The sequence below is a fragment of the Strigops habroptila genome, chromosome 4, assembly GCF_004027225.2.
Source record: "Strigops habroptila isolate Jane chromosome 4, bStrHab1.2.pri, whole genome shotgun sequence".
In the NCBI taxonomy this organism is placed as follows: Eukaryota; Metazoa; Chordata; class Aves; order Psittaciformes; family Psittacidae; genus Strigops; species Strigops habroptila.
Genome location: NC_046358.1, coordinates 64,806,769 through 64,831,050, shown reverse-complemented (window position 1 = coordinate 64,831,050; position 24,282 = coordinate 64,806,769). Strand labels below are relative to the sequence as shown.

Here is a 24,282-nt window from a genome sequence, read left to right as displayed (position 1 = left end):
TCCCTGCCTGTGGCAGGGGGTTGGAACTGGATGATCTTAAGGTCCTTTCCAACCCAAACCATTCTATCATTCTATGATTAGCAGCACTGCTTTGAATTACACAGTGCATCCACTGGGGTAAGTGATTGTCAAGATGTTTGTTTCCCTAAATGTTTCTTTTAGATTGCGTAATTTAACACCAAATAGCAAATTTTGACACTGCCTCCATTCATGTGCAGGACCTGGAGCTGCTCAACCCACAGACCTGCGGATCCGCAGGCAGCACTCTTCGGATAGTGTCTCCAGTATTAACAGTGCTACCAGTCACTCCAGTGTGGGGAGCAACATTGAGAGTGACTCAAAGAAAAAGAAGAGGAAGAACTGGGTGAGTGTATTTTAGCAGATTGCATGAGGTTTATATAAAACTGTCAGAACACGCCCGGTGAAATCGAGCCACTCAGCTCCTCCTTCCTCCCCTCTTGCAGCAGGTCAGCACAAGGACTATGCACTGCTTAAATCCTGTGTAAACTCTTTTGAAGGCTTAATTGAGTCCTAAGTGATGTGTATGCTTGTATCGACTCTGCATAGGATTGAGTTTTACCTTCTACAGCTAAAAGGCCAGTCTTAAATTAGAAATAGCTGTCAAAGATCAATTCTGGCTAAGAGTAATATGGTGTCCAACCCCCTAGGGAAAACCCGATGTCTGTCGTTAAAGTAAAAACAAGTTCTACAATGAGAGATTATTCTTACTTCCTTTTTTCTTTGGCTTGCTTTTAAGGGAACGCGTAGATGTGTTTAACACGTAATGTTAAACACTTTAAGAACTGTTTTGAGCATTACCATGAGGCTCTACAATGAAAAAATACCAATCTTGAACAATTTTGCTTACCTGTTATTTCCCATTTTTCCTTCTTTGCACATCATGTACTGTGTACAAGGTACACTGTACTGGAAGAAAGGTACATTATATTAAACTCCATTTTCAATTAGACCATAATTGCCTTAGAGCCCTAGTCTGATTGTAGTCTGGGTAAAAGTCCCTAGATCCTTTATTGTAGCCAGTAAAGCAATCCATCCCTTCCTTCATACTGAATTTGAATCTTCCTGGATCTTTTGGATGTACAGATAAATCTGTATAAATACAAAATGTGGTTAGAGCTGGTAAAAGCTTGATTTGTATTTGCACAGTATCCTCTCAGAAATGCTTGTGAAACTCCTGAACTATAAGAAACAACATTCTGAGGTTCTTGTTTTTATTTCTCTCTTGTCCCAGTGGTTTAATTTTGATATCTTACCAGGTCCTTCATAACAGCAGTATTTCCATTCTGCCCCTTAAATAATTGGTTGAATGGAAACAGTGTCATCTCCAAATCCTTCTTGTGCTGGGTTATACATTAGTTATAGACAAAGTAAATTGCTGTAACTTAAATTGTTAGCAGTTCTGAATTGCTGACACAAACCATTTATAATCATTAAGCCTTAGTTAAGACAAACACTAAGTTTTTGCTTTAGCTTCAATTCTTTGCTTTTGTAACCTAGTAGGTATTATCCTACGTCAACACTTATCATTCAGCAGATGACTATTTTTAAAGAAGGTTAAGAAAACCTTTCCTTATTAAAAAAAAAACAAATAAAGTTTTCAGGAAGTAGGAGAAACAGGACAGTCTTTTTATGTTGTTATAAAAGATGAGTGCATCATTGCTGTGAAATGAAGACTGTAAATTCAATCAATAATTTACTGAGAAAAATATGTAAGTTGAGTCTGATCACCCATTGTTGTCTATTTCACAAATACTGAGGAAGTTCTCAGCCAAGATCTTTTTGTTATGTATGGAAACAAGACAGCTGTCCATTCAGAGCTGAAACACCAGATTTTCAACATTTCTCACTGTAGGAGTCTTTGTTTAGTTTAAAATTAACTTTCAGCTCATACTAAGCCAGCCTGTTTACAACATGTAATTTGCGATAGCATTAAATGGTGTTCATGGAGTATCCTGAGTGGGAAGGGACCCATGAGGATGATCAAGTCCAAACCCTGACTCCACACAGTGCAACTTAAAAATTAAACCATGTATCTAAGACCGTTGTCCAAATGCTTCTTGAGCACTAACTGTTGAACTGTAACTTTGGGATTAACATCAGTTTAATCACATGAATATTCATTCTTTTTGGTTTTGGAAATGGCAGTCACATGAAAAAAGGTTATTTTAGTTGCAGGTAGGTGAAATACCTGTTCCTGCAATGAAAAGCACAGTATTAACTTGGCTGTTAACCAAAACATTCTCTCTGAGCTAAGGAGAAAATAAGATTTAAATATTTAAGAGATTTGAGTCTGGTTTCCCCCAAGTAGCACAAGAAATTACCATATGTCTTTGAAACATCTGGTTTTGGATAATAGAGTTCCAGTTTTAAAGTAACTGTTGGTCTTTGTTGATTATTGATCATGTTTGTCTTAGAAAGCCAAAGCTTTCCTGGCTTTCATGTTAAAACATGTCTTTTTTTCCTTCCCCCTCCTCCTTTTGCTTGCGCTTCTTCTGGCAGGTCAATGAGGTAAGGAAGACCTACGTTACACTATGAGATACAAAGCTAACCCATCCATTTACATCACTAACCATTTCAGCATCATTAACCTTGGCTGAGCCACAACATGTTGTAGCTGCAAGTTGTTAGAACATCTCCGTCAAGCTTGTTGCACTGAACAGAATTTGCTATGAAGTAGTTAAAAATAGGAAGCATTGATATCCATTCCTATTGACATTATTAATCTCATAGTCAAGGAAAAGAAGCTTTTTTATTCTTTTTTACCTGTATTAAAATATACATGAGTATGCCTTTTATCGGTTGGAGTATTTGCATGTTAGAGTTCTTATTCTGTGGCTTTTTTTGCCTCGTTCCCTTCTTAATGATGTGCCTACTGTTGTGTTCTTGGGTTTTTTTCAGTTACGCAGCTCCTTCAAGCAAGCTTTTGGTAAAAAGAAATCTCCCAAGTCAGCATCTTCTCATTCAGATATTGAGGAGATGACTGATTCTTCGTTACCTTCTTCGCCAAAGCTGCCACACCATAACTCCACTGTTTCAACATCATTGCTGAGAGCTTCCCATTCCAATTCTCTGTAAGTGAGTTAAGTTCTAAGCAGCAAATGCCGTGGAAAGCATCTTGCTGCATTGGTAGAGGAAAAGAGAAATACCGTGCTTTGAAGAGATCCAATGTTTTCCATGCTAGCTTAAAAAAACATCTCTAGGCTGCTTTACCCAAACAAGCAGAGGCAAAATGTACCCGACATCACCCTGTCCCCTTTGATTCCTCTGTCTAAGAACCTGCACATCTGTACAAACACTATAAGAGTCTGACAGCTGTTCATCATGAGGCTATAGCAGGAGATGCTGTGGGCTAGACTGTGCTGTAGATCAGGGCTGGTCTGTTGCCACTGGTAAGTCTTTCTCCCAGGCATCACTTACATTATCTACCAGAGGGATACTGCGTTTTGCTAAGTAGGGTGAAATCCTTAACCCTGTCATACTGGCAAAAGAAGGAGCAAAGATCACACTTAGACCTGCTGCCTATGCTGAATGTTCTGTAGTCAAAGGAGGTTACAGGCAGAGAATAGAATAGCTGAATTTTATATTCAGGGAATTAAAGATATGTAAGCTGACTTCCAGCCTAGTACTTTTCCATTAGTTTCCAGGAAGCCAAAAATCATTGCATCGTTACTGTAGCATAATTTATATTTCATTTGATGCTATTCCAGCAGAACATATTGAGTACGAAGAGTATTTATAACCAGGGTGACCTTAAAGGGCAGAATTAATTGGAACTCTTGCTGTTAATGAAACAAGCCAGGCCAAGTCTGAGATTTTGTTTTCTCTGTTGGCTAAAGACAGCTAATCTGCCATGATGAGTTCCCATTTAAGTTGACAAATTCAGATAAAGGTAAGGATTTACTAGAAATCAAACAGGATGGTTAATGATACAGCTGAACTCATCTGCCAGTTTATGCCTCATGGATGGAGATGATCCACTCCTTTTTCCTTCTGTACCTACCCAGCCACCTTGCATGCTCCTTCCCTTGCACTGGCTCTGCTACTTCTCAGACAACTCCACTGAGCTGATGCAACATGCTAATTATGTGAAAAATAGTTTGACAGAAACAGGGTTTTTTTTCCCCAGGTTGCTGGGTTGGCTCAGCTCAGGGCTCTGATCAGACGCTGATGAGTGCCAGAGCCAGCATAGGCGTGGAAGCATGATGGCCAGGAGCAGGCTGGGGAAGAGGAGCGAGAAACAAATGGGCTCCTTTGGGTGGTAGCAACCTATTGTATAGGCTTATCTGTATGACCAAAACATACCCTTCTGCTTGGGTTTGTATGAGAATGAGAGGTAGACTTTAAAGGCAGGACTTCTGCTCTGCTGCTTAACTCGTTTTGTGTTCATGGGAAGGTCACAGGCAATCTTGAGGCTTCCTTTTGGGCCATGTGTGAAATAAGGTTAATTAATTGCCTTACCACGCCGGTTTGTGTCTGAACTCACATTTTAGAATGTGCTTGGGTAACTCTGTAAAACAGATTTTATGTTAATTCTATCAGTAGCTTCATCACTTGAGTAGGATAAATAAATACAGAAAGTTGTAAGAGGTAGTATTGTGAAACATGTAATTACCAAGCAGCCTTATGACCTTGATGATGTCATGCAAAGCTTGCAGCGTGATTTCAAATCAAATGTATTTGAGTAAGTACCCAGACTTGATGTTTTGCCCATCGCTTGTTTTCACATGAAGAGTGAAAGCAATAGTTTCCAGCCATATAATAGTGATGAAATTTTAGTAGCTGAAGCTAATCCCCCATGAATTATTTTAGAAACTTCTCCAGTGTCTCGAGCCTAACTGAGTTTCCTGTGACAACAGCAAATTGTGCATTAGAACTCTAAGGCCAGAAACTTGTCAAATGCTGATCCCATCTATTGTCAGTCAAAATGCTATGTGTTATGTCTCATTTTGACAGGAAAAGAGGTAAATCGCTAAACTGAGGGAAGGATGGAATACAAGTAAAACTTGTATATTTTGGCTTATTGGCTTTTTGGTGGGGAAACATCTCATTAACCTGATTTAGGGAGATACATTTTAACTGAAACCTCCTTCAAAGCATGCAGCTGTGTAGTTGATCTTTATGTAGATAAACTAACGAATGTGCTGAAACGTTACTCACCCAGAATCTTTTTTTTTTTTTTTATTGGGGGGGAGGAGGGAGGAAAAACGCCACCAAAAATGTTTTAAGCGTGAGTGCTTTGAAGCGAGCAGGAATTTATCACACTTGAATAGGTGCAGAGTTCCAAAGCCCTCCAGAACAGTTCAGGGAATCCCAGCTGTGCACACCTGGTGAGCTTTAAATCTGTCTGTAAACTCATCAATCTCCAACCAACTGCTCTTACTGCCTGCACCCCCTTAATTTATTTAGATTTTGGCTTTAGAAGTTTTCCTTAATGGTAACTACCGTGAAAAGAAATGAAGACTATCCAATAGTAGGTGATTTCCACAATTCTGTTTCAGGATTCAAGACAAATAACCCTCAGACATATTTATTTCACTAGTTTCTAATTTTTCCATGACATATTTAATACTCGACTTATGTATCACTAATCAGATAAACCCAAACTGTTGCCTGCTTCCTGCAGAATAAAAGGGCTTATTCCTCCTTTACTAATAAATGCTGGAGAAGCACCATCTGAAAAGTAACATATGGCCTTGTTCAATGTCTGTTTTTCCATCTTCTCCAGTATTTCTGAATGCACTGACAGTGAGGCTGAAACAGTTATGCAGTTACGAAATGAGCTGAGAGATAAGGAGATGAAGTTGACTGACATTCGGCTAGAAGCCCTTAGCTCTGCTCATCAGCTTGACCAGCTTCGTGAGGCGATGAACAGAATGCAGGTAAGAAGTAACCACCCCAAATATTGCAGTCTGTGTAAATGTGTTAAAGATTGGCCAACCTACCCCACAGTAAGGATCTGGAAGAAGGTAAACTTGAAGTTTTTTGAATGCTTACTTAAAGTTGCGTTTTGCTTGCAAGTGTTAAACCTTGTACCTTCATTAAGAGTCAGCTTGAACACATGAATTCTGCTTCCCTCAACTACTGTTTCAACCCTAAAAACATATGGGAAGATCATTTTGACTGTCAGCAGCCTCTTAAAATGTTCCCATGCTCTCTGCCTTAATATAGCTGCATTTCAGTGTTTAGTGAATTCCCACATTTATGTTTTCTAGGATACTTTGAAAAGTTTCATGGAAGGGACATTAAAATAATTAAAATCATTCATTTATTAAAATAAATTAAAACATGAAAATGGCATTTCTGCTGAACTGTTCTTTCTTCTGAAGTTACTTACGTTGCTGTCCTTTAAGTGTGTTTTCACTGTGCCTTCTAACTCCTGACTTTGTCTTTTCAAGAGTGAGATTGAAAAACTAAAAGCAGAAAATGATCGGCTGAAATCTGAAAACCACAGCAGCTGTAGCAGGGCTCAGTCTCAGGCTTCCATTTCATCCTCTCCAAGACATTCAGTGGGTCTCTCTCAACACAGTTTGAACCTCACGGAGTCAACCAGTCTCGGTGAGTTTAATGGGAAAGGCAATGGGCAGGTTTTATCCTGCACTTGGAAGATTTGGTTTGGTTAGCCATGGAAAAATGAAAGCTTGAAAATTATTAACAGTTGAGGTGTGGAAATATGTCAGGAGCTGGCACAAAGCCTCCTTCTGAAACATCGTCATAGGTCTGCTACACCCTAGGTTGGAGTTGTCCAATTATGACCTCAGCTGCGAAGAGTCATGTTTGAAGCCATTTAATAGTGTACATTTCCCAGGGGATATATCATAGGAAGGAAAGTACAGAGTAGCTAATAATTTTCAATGCCCTTCACTTTTTAAGAGTGATACTGATATTTGGTAGGGAAGTCAGTAAACCCATTCTTACGTTTTACCTTGGGGATGTGAAGCCCAGATGTGTTGTGTTTGACTACAATAAACGTGTTGGCATCAGCCAGAATAGTCTTCATTGTTACTAAGATACAGCTGTGAAGCCGTTGATGTTCTTTATTCACAGACATGCTGTTAGATGACACTGGAGATGGCTCTGCCCAGAAAGAGGGAGGCAGGCACGTCAAAATAGTTGTCAGTTTTCAGGATGAAATGAAATGGAAGGAGGTGAGTTGTGTTTCGTGCCTAGCTTTAAAATATAAGTGACTGTGAAATGGGCCAGGGAATTCAAATTTATTGGTATATCACTAGTGATAGACAAGGCACTCAGCTCCCTCCCACTTCCATGGGACTGCTGAGAGCCAGCACTGTTAGTTCAGGTTGCCTCATGGACTCACCTACAGTAGCTCTGAACTAATAATGAAAATGATCCAATGTGTCAACAGAAGGTGCACTGAAATGCTAGAAGCACCAATATTCTGGAAGAACTTAATGGATCCACACTAGGACATCTGTATGTTATCATTCTAGTTCAGGTTTTCCTCTGGTACAGCTATCCCATTTTGAATGACATCTTTCGGATATTCTCCATTTCCAAGTAATTGAAAGAAAGAATCCTGAACACCTGTAAAAGAGTATTTAAGAAATAATTTCGTGTCTTTTGTGAGGGGACACACACACACAAAAAAATGTGACTAGTCAGAAATAAATTTGACTCAGCAGATTTTGTATTAATAATTGCAGCCCTGGGTAAGCAAATTGACAGTAAAACTATAATGCTGTCTCTCTATATAATTATTTGTACATATAACCATGTATAATTTTTGTGTATATGTGTAGATTTCTGTGTCCATGGCAGCATTTCTGGAATTAAATAAGGTAAACCTTGCAAAAGCGATATAGTCGATTGTGAAGTCATGGGAAAATTAATACCATGAACTTTCCTGCGCAGAATTCTCCTAAGAGTTTTTCTGTGTTTTTGAATTGTTCATAGATTGGTAAATAAATACCTTTTACTTAACATCAGTACTGCATAAGCATCTTTTAGATTTGTGACTCCAACACTGTAGGAGATGTTTAGAAGAAAAGAAGGATTTCATGTAGCATTCAGAATTCACCATAGAGAGTGGTAAAGATGCACCACAATAAAAAATAAAGGGGAAAAAAAAAAGAAAAGCTATTTTAATAACATTAAACAGCTTGTCTGATACAGTTAGGATATATTTATTAACTTCACATTTCTGTGCATTTAGGATTTGAGGCCTCGCACCTTCCTCATAGGCTGCATTGGAGTCAGTGGCAAGACCAAATGGGATGTTCTGGATGGGGTTGTACGACGGTTGTTTAAGGTTAGAGAGTACAATTTGCCGAGTGCCTGAATTCTCCTATTAGATTCTGATTGTGCCAAGCAATATTGAACTTGCTGTGATGATGGCTGTTCTAGCATAGAGCAAAGCCCCCCCGCCAGCTTTCAGTGCTGCCTAACTTTCCATGTCCCTTTTTCACCTTAGGAGTATATCATTCACGTGGATCCTGTGAGCCAGCTAGGGCTGAATTCAGACAGTGTTCTGGGCTACAGCATTGGAGAAATCAAACGTACTAACAGTGCAGAGACACCTGAGCTGCTGCCCTGTGGTTATCTAGTTGGAGAAAACAACACTATTTCAGTTACCATCAAAGGTAATTACACTTTACCTGCCTGTTGTAGCTCTCATTAATTACAGTTTTATCAAAGCTTGCTGTGTCAAGAAACTTAGAGGAGTAGAAACTTTTTCTTGTATTTCTTTTTCCCATCCCTGCCTTTTATTTCCTGGTCCTTCTATTTTCATTTGATGAAGGCATCACTTAGAGTATGCAAAGTCTATAAATTAGCAAATTTTCAACCTGTGACAGTGGGAAAAATTACATACGCAGCAGTTTTCTCCACGTATCTTGAACTCATGCCTGGAGTTGTCCTAGAGAAGATCTCACACCACAAGGGATGGGGTAGAGTTGTTTGAGCAGCAAAGTACCTTCCAAATGAATAAAGCCTCAGAATTTCATTACCTCTTTGTGAGAACTGTAGTTGTTATTTCCTTCATGCAGAGTAGAAAAACATCTGGATTTAACTTGATTGGTCTTGCTGAAGAATTCTCCCTTAGGCACCAATAAGGAGGGATCCCAGAATTCTTGGGAAACCTTAAAATCTGGATTATTTTCAAAATTTATGGTTTTCAGAATTCTCATTACATCATACTGCTAAGAATTTAATTCTTATATTTCTCATATCATTTCTCATTTGGTTTCTCAGGGAACCCTTTTTATATGAAAATTAAACTATGAAACTAGGTTTGAGGGGAAAAACTCTCAACCTGCTGCATTTTGTTACACCAGTGAAATCTCAAACATAGATCTGCATACAGATGAGTGTTTGAGAGCCTTGCCAAACACTCTGCAGCTCAACTTTGAAATTTGGCTGAGGGTAGTTTGATTTTTTAATATTAGTGTAAAAAATCAGTTACCATGGGTAGCAAATCAGTGGGCAGGAAAACAAAATAAGCCATGAAATACCTCCATTTACTGAGGCCTGATGTGAACCCAGGGTATTCTACTTACTTAGAATACATTGTCCAATAGTAAAACCCAGGTGAAATATTGCTTAAGGTCTAGCCATATCTGTAAAACTGCAATCTGATTTTAGATTTAACTTGCATTGGCTTGACTTATACTTTGAAGGTTCATCTGTGATAACAGTTTTCAGTAAAACAGAAATGTATTTAATCAATTTACAAAAAATCACTTACATATAGCTGTGAGAGATAAAGTTGCCTGTATAAATACTTAATATACCAAGTAACCATTGAGGTGCAAACATTTCTCTGTGTGATCTGCCAATTTCCCTTCCTGCTGTTTGTTTTGAAGCACAGTGTGTTTTTCCTGAGCCAGTTCTGCCTAAAGTGACTGCTGACATCGCATAAATGCTTATCAGTAGGAGTTTTATGTCAGAAGAGATAACTATCAGCATACAGAGAAGGAGTTTAATTACAAGCGTTTGGGAAAGCAGGAGGAGTTGATGGTAGCTGGGTTTTTTGTCTAGCGATTCAAAAGTAAACAGGTAAATTCTGGATGAATTCGTACCATACAAGGCAAAGTACTGTAAAGTGGATGGTTTGTGTGTGATAAGTGTGGCCTGAAATCATGTAGTATGGCAGCTTTCATAGGGCCTTAGACACCCTAGAACAGAAAGCTGAAGGAGGATACAGAGTAAGCCCACAGGTCACTTCTGCCTTTATTTTTGCAGTTTTATATGTGCTCCTCTCAACATGAGGGATACCAGAGTTGGGAAGGGATTTATCTCTGAAGTGAAAAACAGCTTGGTCAAGTCAGATTTAAATCTGCTGTTTCTAAGTGCGATTTTGGGGGTTTCTGCTACTATTTGCAACGTACAATGTTGGTACAGTCACAAAATCACATTTACCAGTTCTCTGGTTTGACTACCTATTTATTTCATAGAATCATAGAATGGTTTGGTTGGAAGGTACCTTAAAGCTCATCCAGTTCCAACCCCCTGCCACAGGCAGGGACACCTTCCACTAGACCAGGTTGCTCTAAGCCCCATCCAGCCTGGCCTTGAACACTGCCAGGGATGGAGCAGATTTCAACTAATCTTGGTGGGTTTTCATCATTATAACTACTTGGTTAAAAAAGAAAACAACTTTTAAAAACTGGGGCAATTTGGCTAAAACCAGTGAATCCTTCTAAATGAAGAATCTTTTCCTGTTGCAGGTATCTGCGAGAACAGTTTGGACTGTCTGGTGTTTGAATCACTGATCCCAAAGCCTATACTGCAGCGTTACGTCTCTCTCCTGATGGAACACAGACGAATTATCTTATCTGGCCCCAGTGGCACTGGTAAAACATACCTAGCAAACCGTCTGTCTGAGTATATGGTCCTTAGAGAGGGCAGGGAGTTGACTGATGGCATTATTGCAACCTTCAATGTGGACCATAAATCCAGTAAGGTGAGGACACAGAAATCATCCTTGCATGATTAATGAAAAGCAAGAGACTCCTCTGTTACTAATCCATCAAAAGCTGATTTAAAACTTCTCTTTTAAAAGCATTATGTTAATCCTGATAGGAAAAATATTAAAGGTTCCAGAACTGCAGATGCACCTGATTATGGGCCTGAAATAGTAGGCTTCCAGGTGTATATTTAAACACCTAAAGGTGTCATGGTTTTTCAAGTGTTTCGGAGATTGAGAGTTGCCCAGGAAGTTAAACACCTGCATAAAATTCCCAGAAACTTAAGCAATCCTTATTGCATGTGGGCATTCTTCCAAACACCCTCAGATGCAACTCTAGGCTGTCAAGAGTTTCTGCAGCTGCAAGTATCAGCAGTTGTAATCTGCATATGCTGGGTTTGGAGTGACTGTTGTCCAGACACATTCCTGCACTGGTAAGGCATGTCTCTGCTTTTTGATGTGTTGCTGGGTTTGTTCAATATGCCTCCAGTGAATGTCTACATTAAAGAAAAAAACAAACTGTATATTTAATGGCCTTAAGCACATTTTCCTCTGGAGGAAAGGAATGGTTGAAATTGTGGTTGTAGGCGACTGGTAAAATTTGAGATGTGCTGAGGAACAAACGCTTTTATAGAGAGAGTTGAACAAGTTCCTGAAAAGAAAGAAAAGTACATTTCAGATCTCTGAGTGTCAGATTAGGACAGCATGAATGAAAAAGCACATACCAAATTACAAAATCTTACACACACACCCCTTAAGCCCTTATCTCACACATAGTCTTTGAATCTTCAGCATAACTTAGAAAGGAGAAGTAAAACCATATTCTTCTGTTTTGTCATCAAAATGTGTGGATTTGTAAGATGTCAGGCTCTTTTGCTTTAGATTTCATTACAAAGGTAGTAGCTTATTTATCCTAACTGGATTTTCAAGGAATATAAAGAAAACTTTTCCTTTTTTCTCCTTTCTCCTTTCTCCTTTTCTTTATATATTCTCTGCAGGAACTCCGCCAGTACCTGTCCAACCTAGCAGACCAGTGTAACAGTGAAAACAACGCTGTGGATATGCCTCTTGTAATCATTTTGGATAATTTGCATCATGTTAGCTCCCTAGGAGAGATCTTTAATGGACTTCTAAACTGCAAGTACCACAAATGGTAATGAAATACTCTCAGAACACTTTCCACATTTCAGTACTGCAGTAAGACTACTGCTGTTGCAAAATGTGATCACAAACCCAATATCTAGATGAATTTGGTCAAGTGGACTGAGATGGGTGGTCTGTCCATATTATGGACAGCAATCCAGAGGTTTTATTCTTTATTAAATGATCAGTTCTTCTAAAATCTGTAATAGAATAGTAGTAGAGGGTTTGGGTAATACGCGTTCACATCATGCAGTAGATCTTCAATACTAAAGCCCCATTTTTAGAGAAATATCCTGCTTTGAGATTTCTGTTTCGGTTTGAGAATTTGATGATCTCAGAACTCAGATTTTCAGTAAATTATTTGGTTGTAGTTAACTTCAAAAACGATTAACAGAAGAGGCTCGAGTAACCCTTTTTAATGTCAAGATTGTTGTTTTTCAAAACAAGTCTGATTTGCTTGATTTTGTTTTGGTTTTTTTTTAATAGTCCATATATTATTGGCACAATGAACCAAGCCACCTCCTCAACACCTAATCTTCAACTTCACCATAATTTCAGGTACTGTTTATTCATGTTTCTCATTTATGTTTGTGGCCTGGCAAAGGAGTAGTGGCCACTGAGTCATCTGAAATTGCTCTTATCAGCTGAAATAGCAAACTGAGGGAGAAATACCATTCGCTACTAGTTGCTGCCCTAACATGTGCAGCTTTGTTATGATGCTGTTATTGAAGTAACTGCAGTTCATAATACTTCCAGAGGATTGTTAAGGTATTTGATCTTCTAACAAATTTTAAATAAGACAATATTTAGGCAAACCAAATGAGAAATAAGCTGAAACAATGCACAGTACAAGTTGTTGCAGCTAGTGAGCTCATCATCCCAAACTAACTTTGGCTAAGAAACATGTATGCCTGGGATAACCCATTTTGATCATGATAATAATCTAGAAATGAGATAAATGTAATCCAGAATAGTTAGATTCAGTAGCATGAAAGAGAACCAATGGACATCTCTGCTGTTCTGCCCTAGATGGGTGCTATGTGCTAACCACACTGAGCCAGTCAAAGGCTTTCTGGGCCGTTTCTTGAGAAGAAAACTAATTGAAACTGAGATCAGTGGCAGGATGAGAAATACTGAGCTGGTTAAAATTATTGACTGGATTCCGAAGGTCTGGCAACATCTGAACAAATTCTTGGAGGCTCACAGCTCCTCTGATGTTACTATTGGTAAGTGCTCTATCTGTATGCCCAGGTATATGTAAATAGATGTATTTTATTTCCTTGTATAAGGGGTGTATCCATGTACATTTCTTTGTTCTAGATCAGGTTAAAAAGGTTTCTTTAAAACCCTGCTTTCAGATGGCAGTGTACTCTAAGACAAACCGTACAAAATCTTTCTAAACTTTTTTTCTTTTTCTAAATAAAAGGGACGTACTTCTCAGTCCTGGCTACAAACTGTGTTAGGAAATCTGGTTGTTTTCACCTTGAAGCCTGTAGTTTTTCAAGTTGATTCGGAGGATTTTTGATCTCTCACTAAGAGCAATTCACCAGCTAGCTACTTATGTTCTCTCATCCTTGGCTCCTTTCTCCAGAGAACTGGAAGTAGTCGTTTGATCCTGGTTTTGATGCATATCATGGTTGGAATTTGGGTGTAATAATCTGAATTTTCCTCTCCAGGTCCACGGCTCTTCCTCTCCTGTCCAATAGATGTAGATGGTTCTAGAGTTTGGTTTACTGACTTGTGGAACTACTCCATCATCCCATATCTTCTGGAGGCAGTTAGAGAAGGGCTGCAGGTGAGCAGGCAAAAGTGAAAAATCATAGTCTTGAATGGTATCTACTGAAAAGGCAACACAGCATCAGACAAAACTGAATAATGGCAACACTTTCTGTAGGTATAACTTTGCACACTGAATACCTGCATGTCTTTGAAAAGGTAACCTAAATTGTCATTCATTTCAGGCAGAATTATTCTCTTCAAATAATTTTGAAATATTCAGTGGAAGCACTAGAAGTCCAAATTAGATTTTCTGAGAAGTGTTCAGATGCCAAACTACTGACGTTTTCAGTGGGGGGAGTTAAACACCGAAATATCTTTCAATCATCTGTTCCAGAAGCACACCTTCAAATTTTACTGTGCCTCTGAAAAATATTTGTGGTCATTAACTTAGTTGTGCAGAATTTGCCTTTGTAAATCAGACTTTCAACAGAGGATGAACAAAGCTGTATATGGAGAGAAACATATTAATGAGTGACAGGATCAGTATCTCTGACGTTTTGATTACTTCTCAGTCTACAGGATTCATTGATAATTGTTTCAGAGGCCATAGTGAAATCATCACTGGTTGCCTGTGCTTAGTAACTGATTCATACTCTAGCAGTTTGGATAATTGCATTGCCATGCAATTCTTAGCATCTACAGAACTATAAAGCTTGCTGGAAGGAGGGTTCAAAAGAGTATTGCTGTGGACTTGCCATGCAACTATGGAAAAAAAAGGGCGCTTTTATTCTTCGGTCCTCTTTTCACAAAATACAGCACATAATTTAAAAGACAGTTTTGATGATAGCATCATCAAATATCAGTAAATGCTAGGCATTGCATACATGAAAGCTAAACAAGAGATCACATATACGGAAATGAAAAGGTGGATCGCAGTGAGAGTCTAGAAGGTTGGAAAGGGGCTAAAGGTGAATAGAGAATAGGAAATCGTGACAATGCATTGGGAGCTTGTGTTTTGGTAAGAGGACTAATGCCATTCTGAAGGCATAATTACATCTGATACAGGTAGGAAGAGAAGAAGGTACTTCTCCATGTAAAAAGATTTATTAGATAAAAATGTGGAAAAGTTTCAGGAAAGAGCAATAAGTATCATTAAGATACAGGAAGCATTATTCAGTGAAAAGAGAAACTCAAACTATTCAGTTTATTCAAGAAGAAACTAAAATATTAGTTGGTCTCTGGTCCTCTGCTTTAGTCCTGCAGGGGGAAAAAAGCCTAGTGGATGTTTGGAAAGTTTTGACCAGAAAAATCCAATTTGTAAGTAAGACATGGCTTGTTATTGGTAAGAATAATTAACAGTTATAAGACTTCACTTGCAGAACTTGTAGGTTCTCCATCACATAGGTCTCTGAAGTGTTTCTGAAACACAGAATACCTCCAAGTACAAGCTCCATAGAGAAACAGTTGTGTTGCAGAATGGTTCCTTCATGTTTGTGAAGAGCAGTTCTCTCCATTCTGCTACTGCTTAAGGCTCACCACTGCAGTGTTTTTTAGGATGCCTCACCATGAAGAGCTTTTACTAATGGCTTCTTACAAATCTGTGAAACACATGAGTTCTTGACAAGCTTGGGTTAAAATTTAGGCAAACTGCTGTTGCCATTTGAAATTTGTCAAGTGCCTGTCAACCTCATTTTCTTTGGGATGATTGTGGTAGACTCTTAGGCATGAGGAAAGTGATAGGTCCAACAGTGCAAAACACAGAGAGGAACTTTGTTAAAAGTAGAAGAGAACTGTTACATAAAACTTCCTATAAAGGAAGGTAATGGGAGCCAGTAATCTTTTTCAGCTAAAACAAGAGAAAGGAGCGCATGTGATTGTTTCCTGAAATGGAGAAAATTTCTCCTGAAATGGAGAAAACTGATACTGACAGTGGTGCTTGGGCTGCTCGTAGCTCTCACATTGCTGATCAGTAAGTGTGGGTGGAAAGCAAAAATAGATTAGTAACAGAACTATAGAACAAAAGTAATAAAACTATCTTTTTGCTTGCTTGTTTTGCCTGATACCTGCTTCTTTCTTTAGGTTATTTGAATGGCTTGCATTGCAGGTGTAAGGATTTCAGTTTCTCATGTTGTGCTTTAGATTCTTTATCTGCTTCAGTCCTATTTCCCCAAATTTCACTAATTCATTTCTGTTTAAATAACTTCTCTTTTATTTAGTTGATAGATAAGAATAAGGCTTCAGTATTTGAAGAGTAGGCAGAGTTGTGCTACTTAACAAGCTAATGCTAGAAATGCGTGTTTCATTTTGGGCGATTTTCTATCCTCCTTACACCCACAATGGCTCCTCTGAGAACACCTCTTCTCTCATGAAGTTGCATGCCAGAAAGGAAGGGTGGACTGCAGATTTCACTCTGATCCCAGTGAATCTAAATGGAACTAATTTTATATCTCTGTTTCTTATTTAGGGTACTATTCTGGGTCAAAGATGAGTGAGCCAAATGGATCCTTAGAATAATTGCTCCCATTGGAGCTGAGTTTTTTTGTCCTTCAAAACAGAGATCTGAAAATTAGAGGGTTAGATAAAACCCGAGTTCCTCCTGCTTGGTGTATCAATATGGAGTGCAGCACCAGCAAAAAGAGGAATCAAAGTCCCTGTAGCCTCCTGCCACCATCACTCATACTCCAGTCATTCCTCTTTGGTGCTTTGTGAAGCAACCTGTTCGATCCTTGCCCCCTTAATTGCTCCCTAGAAAATGTGCACATGAAAGGGATAGACAGAATTGGCTGCTGTGGAAGGGAGCGGTGAGTTTGTCAGTCTCTGGTCTGCTGAAGATACGTGATGATTTCATATACTGAAATGGGAATTTTACTCACTAGCTGATTTTCGTTAAGTGAGCGAGGATCCACACAGACCTACATAGCAAAGACCTGAAAAACATAAAATCCTCTTCACTTAGCAACTGACATGTGCTGTGAATTCAAGAAATAAAAAAGTGTAAAAAAAAAAAAAATTAAAATAGGGGATCTGGTTTACCACAGCTTGAAGATAATACAGTGCAGCTGAAGAATGAAGAGCATTTGAGCTGTGAAAGAGCCTGTTAAAAATTGCCTAGCACCATCTGCTGGGCACTCTGCTTGGGCTGAGTGCTGCTGCAGAGTAAAGCAGAAGTTGGTATTTAGAGCAATTTAGTACCTTGGGCATGCAAAAAATGAAACCACAAAAAACCCCAAGAAGAAATAGTGATGGGGAAAGTGAGATACTCTTAGATCTGTCAGCAAGTTGATGAATTTCTTGGTAAGAGCTCTGGTTTTCCCCCTCGTGCGTAGTGCAGGAAAGGGATAGTTCTCTGAATTCAAGTGACAAAATGCCAGTGACCAACTCCAGTTGCTGAAGGATGTTTAGGCTGAAATTTATAAAGCAGAATTAAGCATTTTTAAAGACACTTGAAGCTGTATTTATGCTTTAGAGAGTCTTGTGGCATTGAAGTGAGTGTATTATCTAATTAAGGCAAACTGAATATAACAAGGAGAGGAATATGTTGGGATTCAGTAACAGTGTTCAATACAGGAGAAGGTTTTGGAACAGAGCTTGCTTTCTTGAAATACGAACATAACCGCAGACAAATCCTGCTGGTGCTTTTTGTTGGTTGAATACAAAGGAATTCTGCTGACTTGAAAACCTTTTGCTATGACATCCATCATTATTGCCTGATGACAGGTCTCACGTTTCCTCTTACACATTCCTCTGAGGGTGGTTTCCCGACAACAGCAAATGCAGATAAGGCAGCTGCTGGTGTGATCCGGATGTCAGTGTTGATGGCCTCTTTGTATATTGATTTCATTTAAGTTACCTTAATTATTAAGTGAGGTTATTTTCAGGTCTCCCTTTCTTCCAACTGGTGCCAAGAGAAGGACACTGCAAGTCTTACAGGACATGGTCAGACGCTTCCAGATCAGTTGCCATTAAAAATTGCTTTGTATGTCATTAGGGTCACTTGTTTATATTCATCCCTGCTCACAAGTGTTTTCTGCAATCCAGGAATCATAGAATCACAGAATGGTTTGGGTTGGAAGACATCTTAAAGCTCATGCAGTTTCAACCCCCTGCCACGGGCAGGGACACCTTCCACTAGACCAGGTTGCTTCAAGCCCTGTCCAGCCTGGCCTTTGAACACTGTCAGAGATGGGGCAGCCACAGCTTCTCCGGGCAACCTGTGTCAGTGCCTCACCACCCTCACAGAGAAGAGTATCTTCCTAAGATCTAATCTAAATCTAACCTGTTCTACTTTAAAGCCATTCCGCGTTGTTCTGTCACTACATGCCCTTGTAAAAAGTCGCTCTCCAGATTTCTTGTAAGCCTCTTTTAGGTATTGGAAGACTGTTACAAGGTCTTCCCTGAGCTTTCTCCAGGCGTGTTAAGTTTGGTTAGGAAGGAACTGAATTAAATGGTTGATTAATAGCAATGTTTTATGTGGTTTTGTGCTTTCCCAGTTGTATGGGAGGAGAGCACCCTGGGAGGATCCTGCCAAATGGGTGATAGACACCTACCCCTGGGCAGCCACCCCACAGCACCATGAGTGGCCTCCTCTACTACAGCTGCGACCTGAAGATGTGGGCTTTGATGGCTACTCAATGTCACGGGAAGGCTCAACTAGCAAACAAGTTCCAGTGAGCGATGCTGAGGGAGACCCTTTGGTAAGCTTTCATTTCTGAAATGGCAGAACCGCTTAGTTTCCCTTGTTTCTAGGGATTAGAAACAGGAATAAGAAAGGGCAGCTGAGGAGTGACTAAAAGCTTTAGAATGATAAGGCAGTGTTTCTAGCGAAGTCATCAAGTGAACTCTCGGAATGAATTTGCATGGAAAGCCAGTTCAGTTTTGCAAGAAATGGAGGAAGAAGTTTTTCACATTCAGTTACGGAGGATACTTTGAGGACTCTGAGGAGTGGCTGAAGATGAGTGTAATAAACTTAATTCCTACCCTGTGGAATTAAATATGCGATCTTGTTACACATACTTGAATAGCACAGTCGATCCTTTTCATTTAGCCTGTTTTGCCACAATCACAAAATAGGCGTGTTGCTTTACTTCATGTGGCTTTGAGAGCTGTATTCTTGACACCAAATGAAAACTGAGATTTTCAAAGAATTCATGAACTAATTTATGAATCAGAAATACCACACAAAAATGTAGAAAAATGTTAACATGTAATTGTATAGAAAGTATAAATTGAGCTTGAAGGTAACACTGGATGCACATTTTCTTCCAATTGGAAGCGGTTACTGAAGCTGCTGTGCCAGCTGAACACCCTGAAGCCGTTCTCTTGAGGTGTTAATTTTTCTGGGCAGTTGGGAGTATAGAAATGTGTGTTCCAGTTTTTACCAGCTTATATATACATATGCAGACATCAAGCTAGGTATTAGGATGTTTAGATTTGCTTCATTTGACTGCTCTGTCTGTATTTCCGTGGGTCAGAGGGGAGACAGGGGTAGGACGCTTGTCAAGTACAGCTGTCAAGTAACGCCTTCAATCTTCTCACCCTCACTGGAAAAGCATTCTTTTTATGACTAACTTGCATGCTGCTGTAACACAATTTACAGTTAATATGTCTCTTCAGAGTCTCATTATCAATTACGCTGCTTGTTTCTTCCTTTCCTTTGCTACCCACTGGCAAAGTGAGTGCCACTGGGGCTTTCATATGGAGTTGGTATTCTGTCTACCTCAGAATACAGATAACAGTGACGACCTGTGCCTTTGCAGATGAACATGCTAATGAGACTGCAAGAAGCAGCCAACTACTCGAGTCCTCAGAGTTACGACAGTGACTCTAACAGCAACAGCCATCACGATGACATCCTCGATTCGTCTCTGGAATCGACGTTGTGATTTTCCTCAGACGGAAGGAGGTGGTTCCCATTATCACTCTCCCACTTAGCAAGAACCCTGCTCACAGTCTCATGAAAAGAACACGTTCCTGGGCTGGGATCTCAGTATTAGAGCTGCAAGAACAAGAAGACACTTGGAATCAGTCTTGAACCTGGGTGCAGGCAACCCAAGCAACCTTTGTATTGTTTTTCTTTTGACAATGTTGAGAACTGCACTAATTACTTTGTTTTCTTCTGTTTAATTGCTGTAAGCTCTCATGCCTAAGATATTGAAGATGTTAAAAGTAATGATCATTACTAAAAGTTGAAGGGGTGGGAGGGGGGAACTTAGCAGCTATGAAGCAAACAGCTTTGTGCCATGTACTGTCAGGAAAGAGAGGGGAGAGGAAATATTTGCCTATGCTGCTTCTGACCAAACACATTTAGGTGAGGGCTGGACTTTTACCAATCAGCTTTGCAGATTAAACTCAGCTTCATAGAGTTCTGGTGCTATAACAATATCACTTGCCTTGGTAATAATACTCAATAAAGGCAAAGCTGCAAAACAGGGAAGTTTGAATAAGTATAAAAAAAGAGAAAAGAAAAAAAAAGGAAACGAAGCGCTGCTCTCCTTGCCAGTCTGAGACCTTGGCTCTCTTTCATTGTGTGTTTGTAAAGATATATATATAAATAGGAATATATAAAAATATATATACAGTCTGAACAAACCAGTTTTTTTCCAACACTGTGTAACAATCTGTCCTACCACAAGTGACAGATCAGGTAGCCCTTTGCTAGTTAAGGCCTGACTCTCTTCCACTTACATCCACGTAACGAATTCAGTTGACTTCAGCGGCATTGGCAGTCCTGGGGTAAAGGTTGAACTTGATGATCTTAAAGGTCTTTTCCAACCTAGTTGATTCTATGATTCTATTACACTGATATATTCACATTGAGGAGAGGGAGTTTCCCTCCTCCATGGAAGTCAGTGCAAAAGGTCCATGCCCCGTGAAGTCCTACAGCTCTGAAGGACCTTTGGTGAGCCATGTACACAGAGGTGAGCTATACCCCTGGAAAGGGGTTGATCGGACTCTCAGTTGCAAATTCTTGACATGAAATGTTACAGCTGTTTTCTAAAAACTTGAGGTTTTGTTCAGAGCTTTCATTGCAATCAGCACAAACATATAAATGGGTTAGTTAAAACTCAGCTCTGTAACAGTTCCAGTGCTACTCTGGTGAAAACATTTGTGATTTTTCTTTTAAATTAAAAAAAAACTGTAATAGGATTTTAGCAGTATTCAGGTCTGGAAACCAAGGAGGGAAGGTACTTTTAAGTTAGCTGGGCCATGCTTTCGAGTTTTGGCAGAGCCGTGAACCTGGTTTTCTTTCTCCTCCTTTCTGAACGCACACACCTACACTATCAGCGTTCAGCCTGGTACTTCTATTTTGGGAACAAGAACACCTCCCGAAGAATTGCACTTTCCTTTTGATGGCAGCAGAAGCTTACACCACCATCACCACACCATCAGCTGTACCTCAGCAAAAACACCACTCCTCAGTATGGGTTTGTATGAGCCTTTCCAGCTATCTTTTGGTGCTGACTTTTAAAGCAATGCCTTATTTTTTACTAATTGCGTTTGATTAAATTAGTGCTGTATATGGTGGGGGTTTATTTAAAGAAACAGGGCTAAAGTCATCTCTTGGAATATCATAAGTTGCTGTGAATATTGTTTGTAAGAGATACTAGAATTTGTTTAAATGTGACAAAAAAAAAAGAAGGAAATGAGAGAACATTTCAGGTTCATATCAATCTGCAGCTAATAAATCACTGAAGAGCTGTTTTATCCATGCGGGGGGGGGGGAGCTTTTCAACTATAATAAATGCTGTCGTTAATAAATTACAGGAATATGCTGGTTTTTCGATGTACAGAAAGAAAACTTTCTACAAACACTTTTTTAAGAGCTTGTGGGTTTAAAGTAACAGACAAGTTCATGCTTCTGTGACTCAGATTGAGAGGATCGTTTTATTATACCTCATGACTTTCTGTAACATAACTGTACTTTTTCTTACTGAGCTGGTCTTGAATCTGCTCCTGTTACAACTTTTAATCGCTGATGACATTTTTTGTTTTTAAAGAAAAATATTTTAAAAGAAAAATTTAAATATTTTAATGATGGGGGTGGGGGAAGAACTTGGTGTTGTTGCTGTTTTAACCTTACGAACGCTGATTTCATTATTTCACTGAATGAAATACCAAGGCTTACTCAGTCGATGTTTCTAATCCAGTTCTTGGTACTGTAAAAACAGGATAAATATGGAATCACATAGCATGCTGATGATGAGTTTGAGAGAGGTGAATTTTTCCAGTAGTCTTGACAATTCTGCTTCCCAGCACTGACTTTACCTGCTACTACTGTGAATTTTGGTACCTAATCCCCCAACTGAATCCATGCAGGTAGAGCATGTGCCTGTAAAGAAGAAAATCCAGTTGCAGGGCTAGGGCTTTAAATGGACTTAATATCCTAGAAAATGGCTCAGTTAACCTTTAACTGGGTGCTGTAAGAGATGTTTAAAATGATGTTTTATTTGTGGGAAACGGGGTATTTTTTTTTTTCATCATTTTTAATCCTGTGCTTAAGCTCAGGAAGGAATTTCTGTTCTTATTTTATATTGACAGTAGCTTGGATTACAGTGAGAGGCAGTTTGGAGTAGGCTAGTTATTCTAAGCATCACAATAACCAGTGTCTCTTCTGAAACTTCGGGAAGCAGGGTTACCTGTTGTGCACACGTCTTAGTTTTTATCAAGCTTCTTCATAGATTTAAGTCTTTCTTTACGTGACTTTGTTCTTGTTTAAGGCTTTTACAAAACACTTCATTATTTTTTTGCCTTTTTTTTCTTACAAAGTTGGCTTGTGTAAAAAAAGAAAAAAAGACAAGAAATGCAAAATTCTATGCAACATTCGTGATGAGTTATAAATTGACAGAAGAAAACCATTTTCTTCAGAACTGCCAAGAATGATACAGGCCATAAATGAGATGTGGTTTATTTGGGGAAGGGGAGGAAGGGGGTTGGTTAGCCTTTTTGTACATTTTGGAAGAAGCAAACTGCTATTTCATTGTTGATGCTTAACTTCGGTATTATGTGTATGAAACCTTGTCTAATGTGGCAATTTGCTTTCAAGGAAAAAAAAAACTACAAAAAGAAAGCAAAAAAAAAAATCTTTGTTGCTATTCAGTGGAAGGTTGCTGTTTTGATCTAGTCGTTTCAAGTGGAACAGTTTATGAAATATGTTCTATAAGATGTACATTTCTTCATTGTAACATAGAAATGTAAATATTTGATTAAAAGTGCTGCATTTTGATGAATTTTTTCTAGCCATTTTTAAAGAGAAAAAACTAGGAATTGAGTATTTTGTGTACGTTTATGATGTTTTCCATTTGCTCCTCTCCCTATTTAATTTTCAGTTCTCATTTAGGATTGGAACTTGTGAATGGTCTGTTTGAGATCATGCTTCCTCTTTCTCACTCTCCCCGTTTCTCCCCCTTCCCCACCCCCTGTGTCATGGAGAATAAAGCTGATGATTGTACCAGTCTTAAATTATTCATGATTCAATAAAATTGATGCTTATTTATTCAGATTTGTGGCTTCCCCGAACTCTTAATCAGCATTTTCTGGTTTTTTTGTTTGAAGATTGTGAGGTTCACTTTATTTTTATTGGCTTCCTATAAGTACTTGTGAAAAGATGCCAACAGCTCTTACCCATATCCAGGAGGAAATTTAGCAGAGGGACTACACCAGTACAATTCTCTTGCCTGTAGCTAATGTTTGCACACATCGAGATCTGCTCAAGACAAGATTGGTCTATCCATTTAGAGTGTCTCAGCATAACACTCAAAGTCAAACAGTACACGGCCATCAGGATGTATCCTGATACTAGCTGGTGCTAGCTTCTTCAAGACAAGTCCCTGTAGGTCACAAGGGCTGCAGGTGCAGTATTTGTCAGGCTTAGTCTGAACATACTTTTGCAGAATGACCTTTACAGAATCACAGACTGGTGTGGGTTGGAAAGGACCTTAAAGCTCATCCAGTTCCAACCCCCTGCCACCAGCAGGGACACTTCCGCTAGTCCAGGTTGCTCCCAGCCCCGTCCAAGCTGGCCTTGAACACTGCCAGGGATGGGGAGCTTGTCGGAGTAGTTAATTTGGTGACCCTGGGCAGATCAGACTTGTCACTTAGAATAAAGCCATGACATATTTTCATTTGCAGAAAAAAAAAAAAAGACAAAATTTTCCTGGTAACTTTGCAAAAGCAGAGTATTTGTTGGCATCACTTGGATCTCCAAGAAGAGCTCTAGCATAAGGCCATCTACAAGTCTTCACTTGCTCTGGTAGGTCTTTCAAACTATTTTCATTCTCGTCTTTAGGGAGTTGACTTCAAGGAATGAAACTTAAGGGCATTAAGCAATTCTTTTTACAGACTCATAGAGTGGTTTGCGTTGGAAGGGACCTTCAAAGCTCACCTAGTCTAACCCCCCTGCAACTAGTCTAACATCTTCAATAGATCAGATTGCCCTGAGCCCTATCCAACCTGACCTTGAATATTTCTAGGGATGGAGC

At 39.2% G+C, this 24,282-nt stretch overlaps 1 protein-coding gene across 7 annotated transcripts in view; it reads left to right on the top strand.

The window, feature by feature from the left end:
- The window catches only part of NAV2 (neuron navigator 2), a 404,040-nt gene extending 380,737 nt beyond the window's left edge, over window positions 1-23,303 (top strand). For all 7 annotated transcript variants that reach the window (XM_030482681.1, XM_030482680.1, XM_030482678.1 and 4 more), the window contains 15 exons: window positions 219-364; window positions 2,521-2,529; window positions 2,920-3,092; window positions 5,747-5,900; window positions 6,417-6,576; window positions 7,066-7,166; window positions 8,192-8,287; window positions 8,450-8,618; window positions 10,704-10,939; window positions 11,941-12,095; window positions 12,572-12,643; window positions 13,115-13,311; window positions 13,762-13,880; window positions 18,295-18,498; window positions 19,561-23,303. In XM_030482681.1, coding sequence (XP_030338541.1) covers window positions 219-364; window positions 2,521-2,529; window positions 2,920-3,092; window positions 5,747-5,900; window positions 6,417-6,576; window positions 7,066-7,166; window positions 8,192-8,287; window positions 8,450-8,618; window positions 10,704-10,939; window positions 11,941-12,095; window positions 12,572-12,643; window positions 13,115-13,311; window positions 13,762-13,880; window positions 18,295-18,498; window positions 19,561-19,686 — 2,117 coding nt within the window. In that variant the 3' untranslated portion in view covers window positions 19,687-23,303. The remainder of the gene's footprint in view (window positions 1-218; window positions 365-2,520; window positions 2,530-2,919; window positions 3,093-5,746; window positions 5,901-6,416; window positions 6,577-7,065; window positions 7,167-8,191; window positions 8,288-8,449; window positions 8,619-10,703; window positions 10,940-11,940; window positions 12,096-12,571; window positions 12,644-13,114; window positions 13,312-13,761; window positions 13,881-18,294; window positions 18,499-19,560) is intronic.
- The last annotated feature ends 979 nt before the right edge of the window (window positions 23,304-24,282 follow it).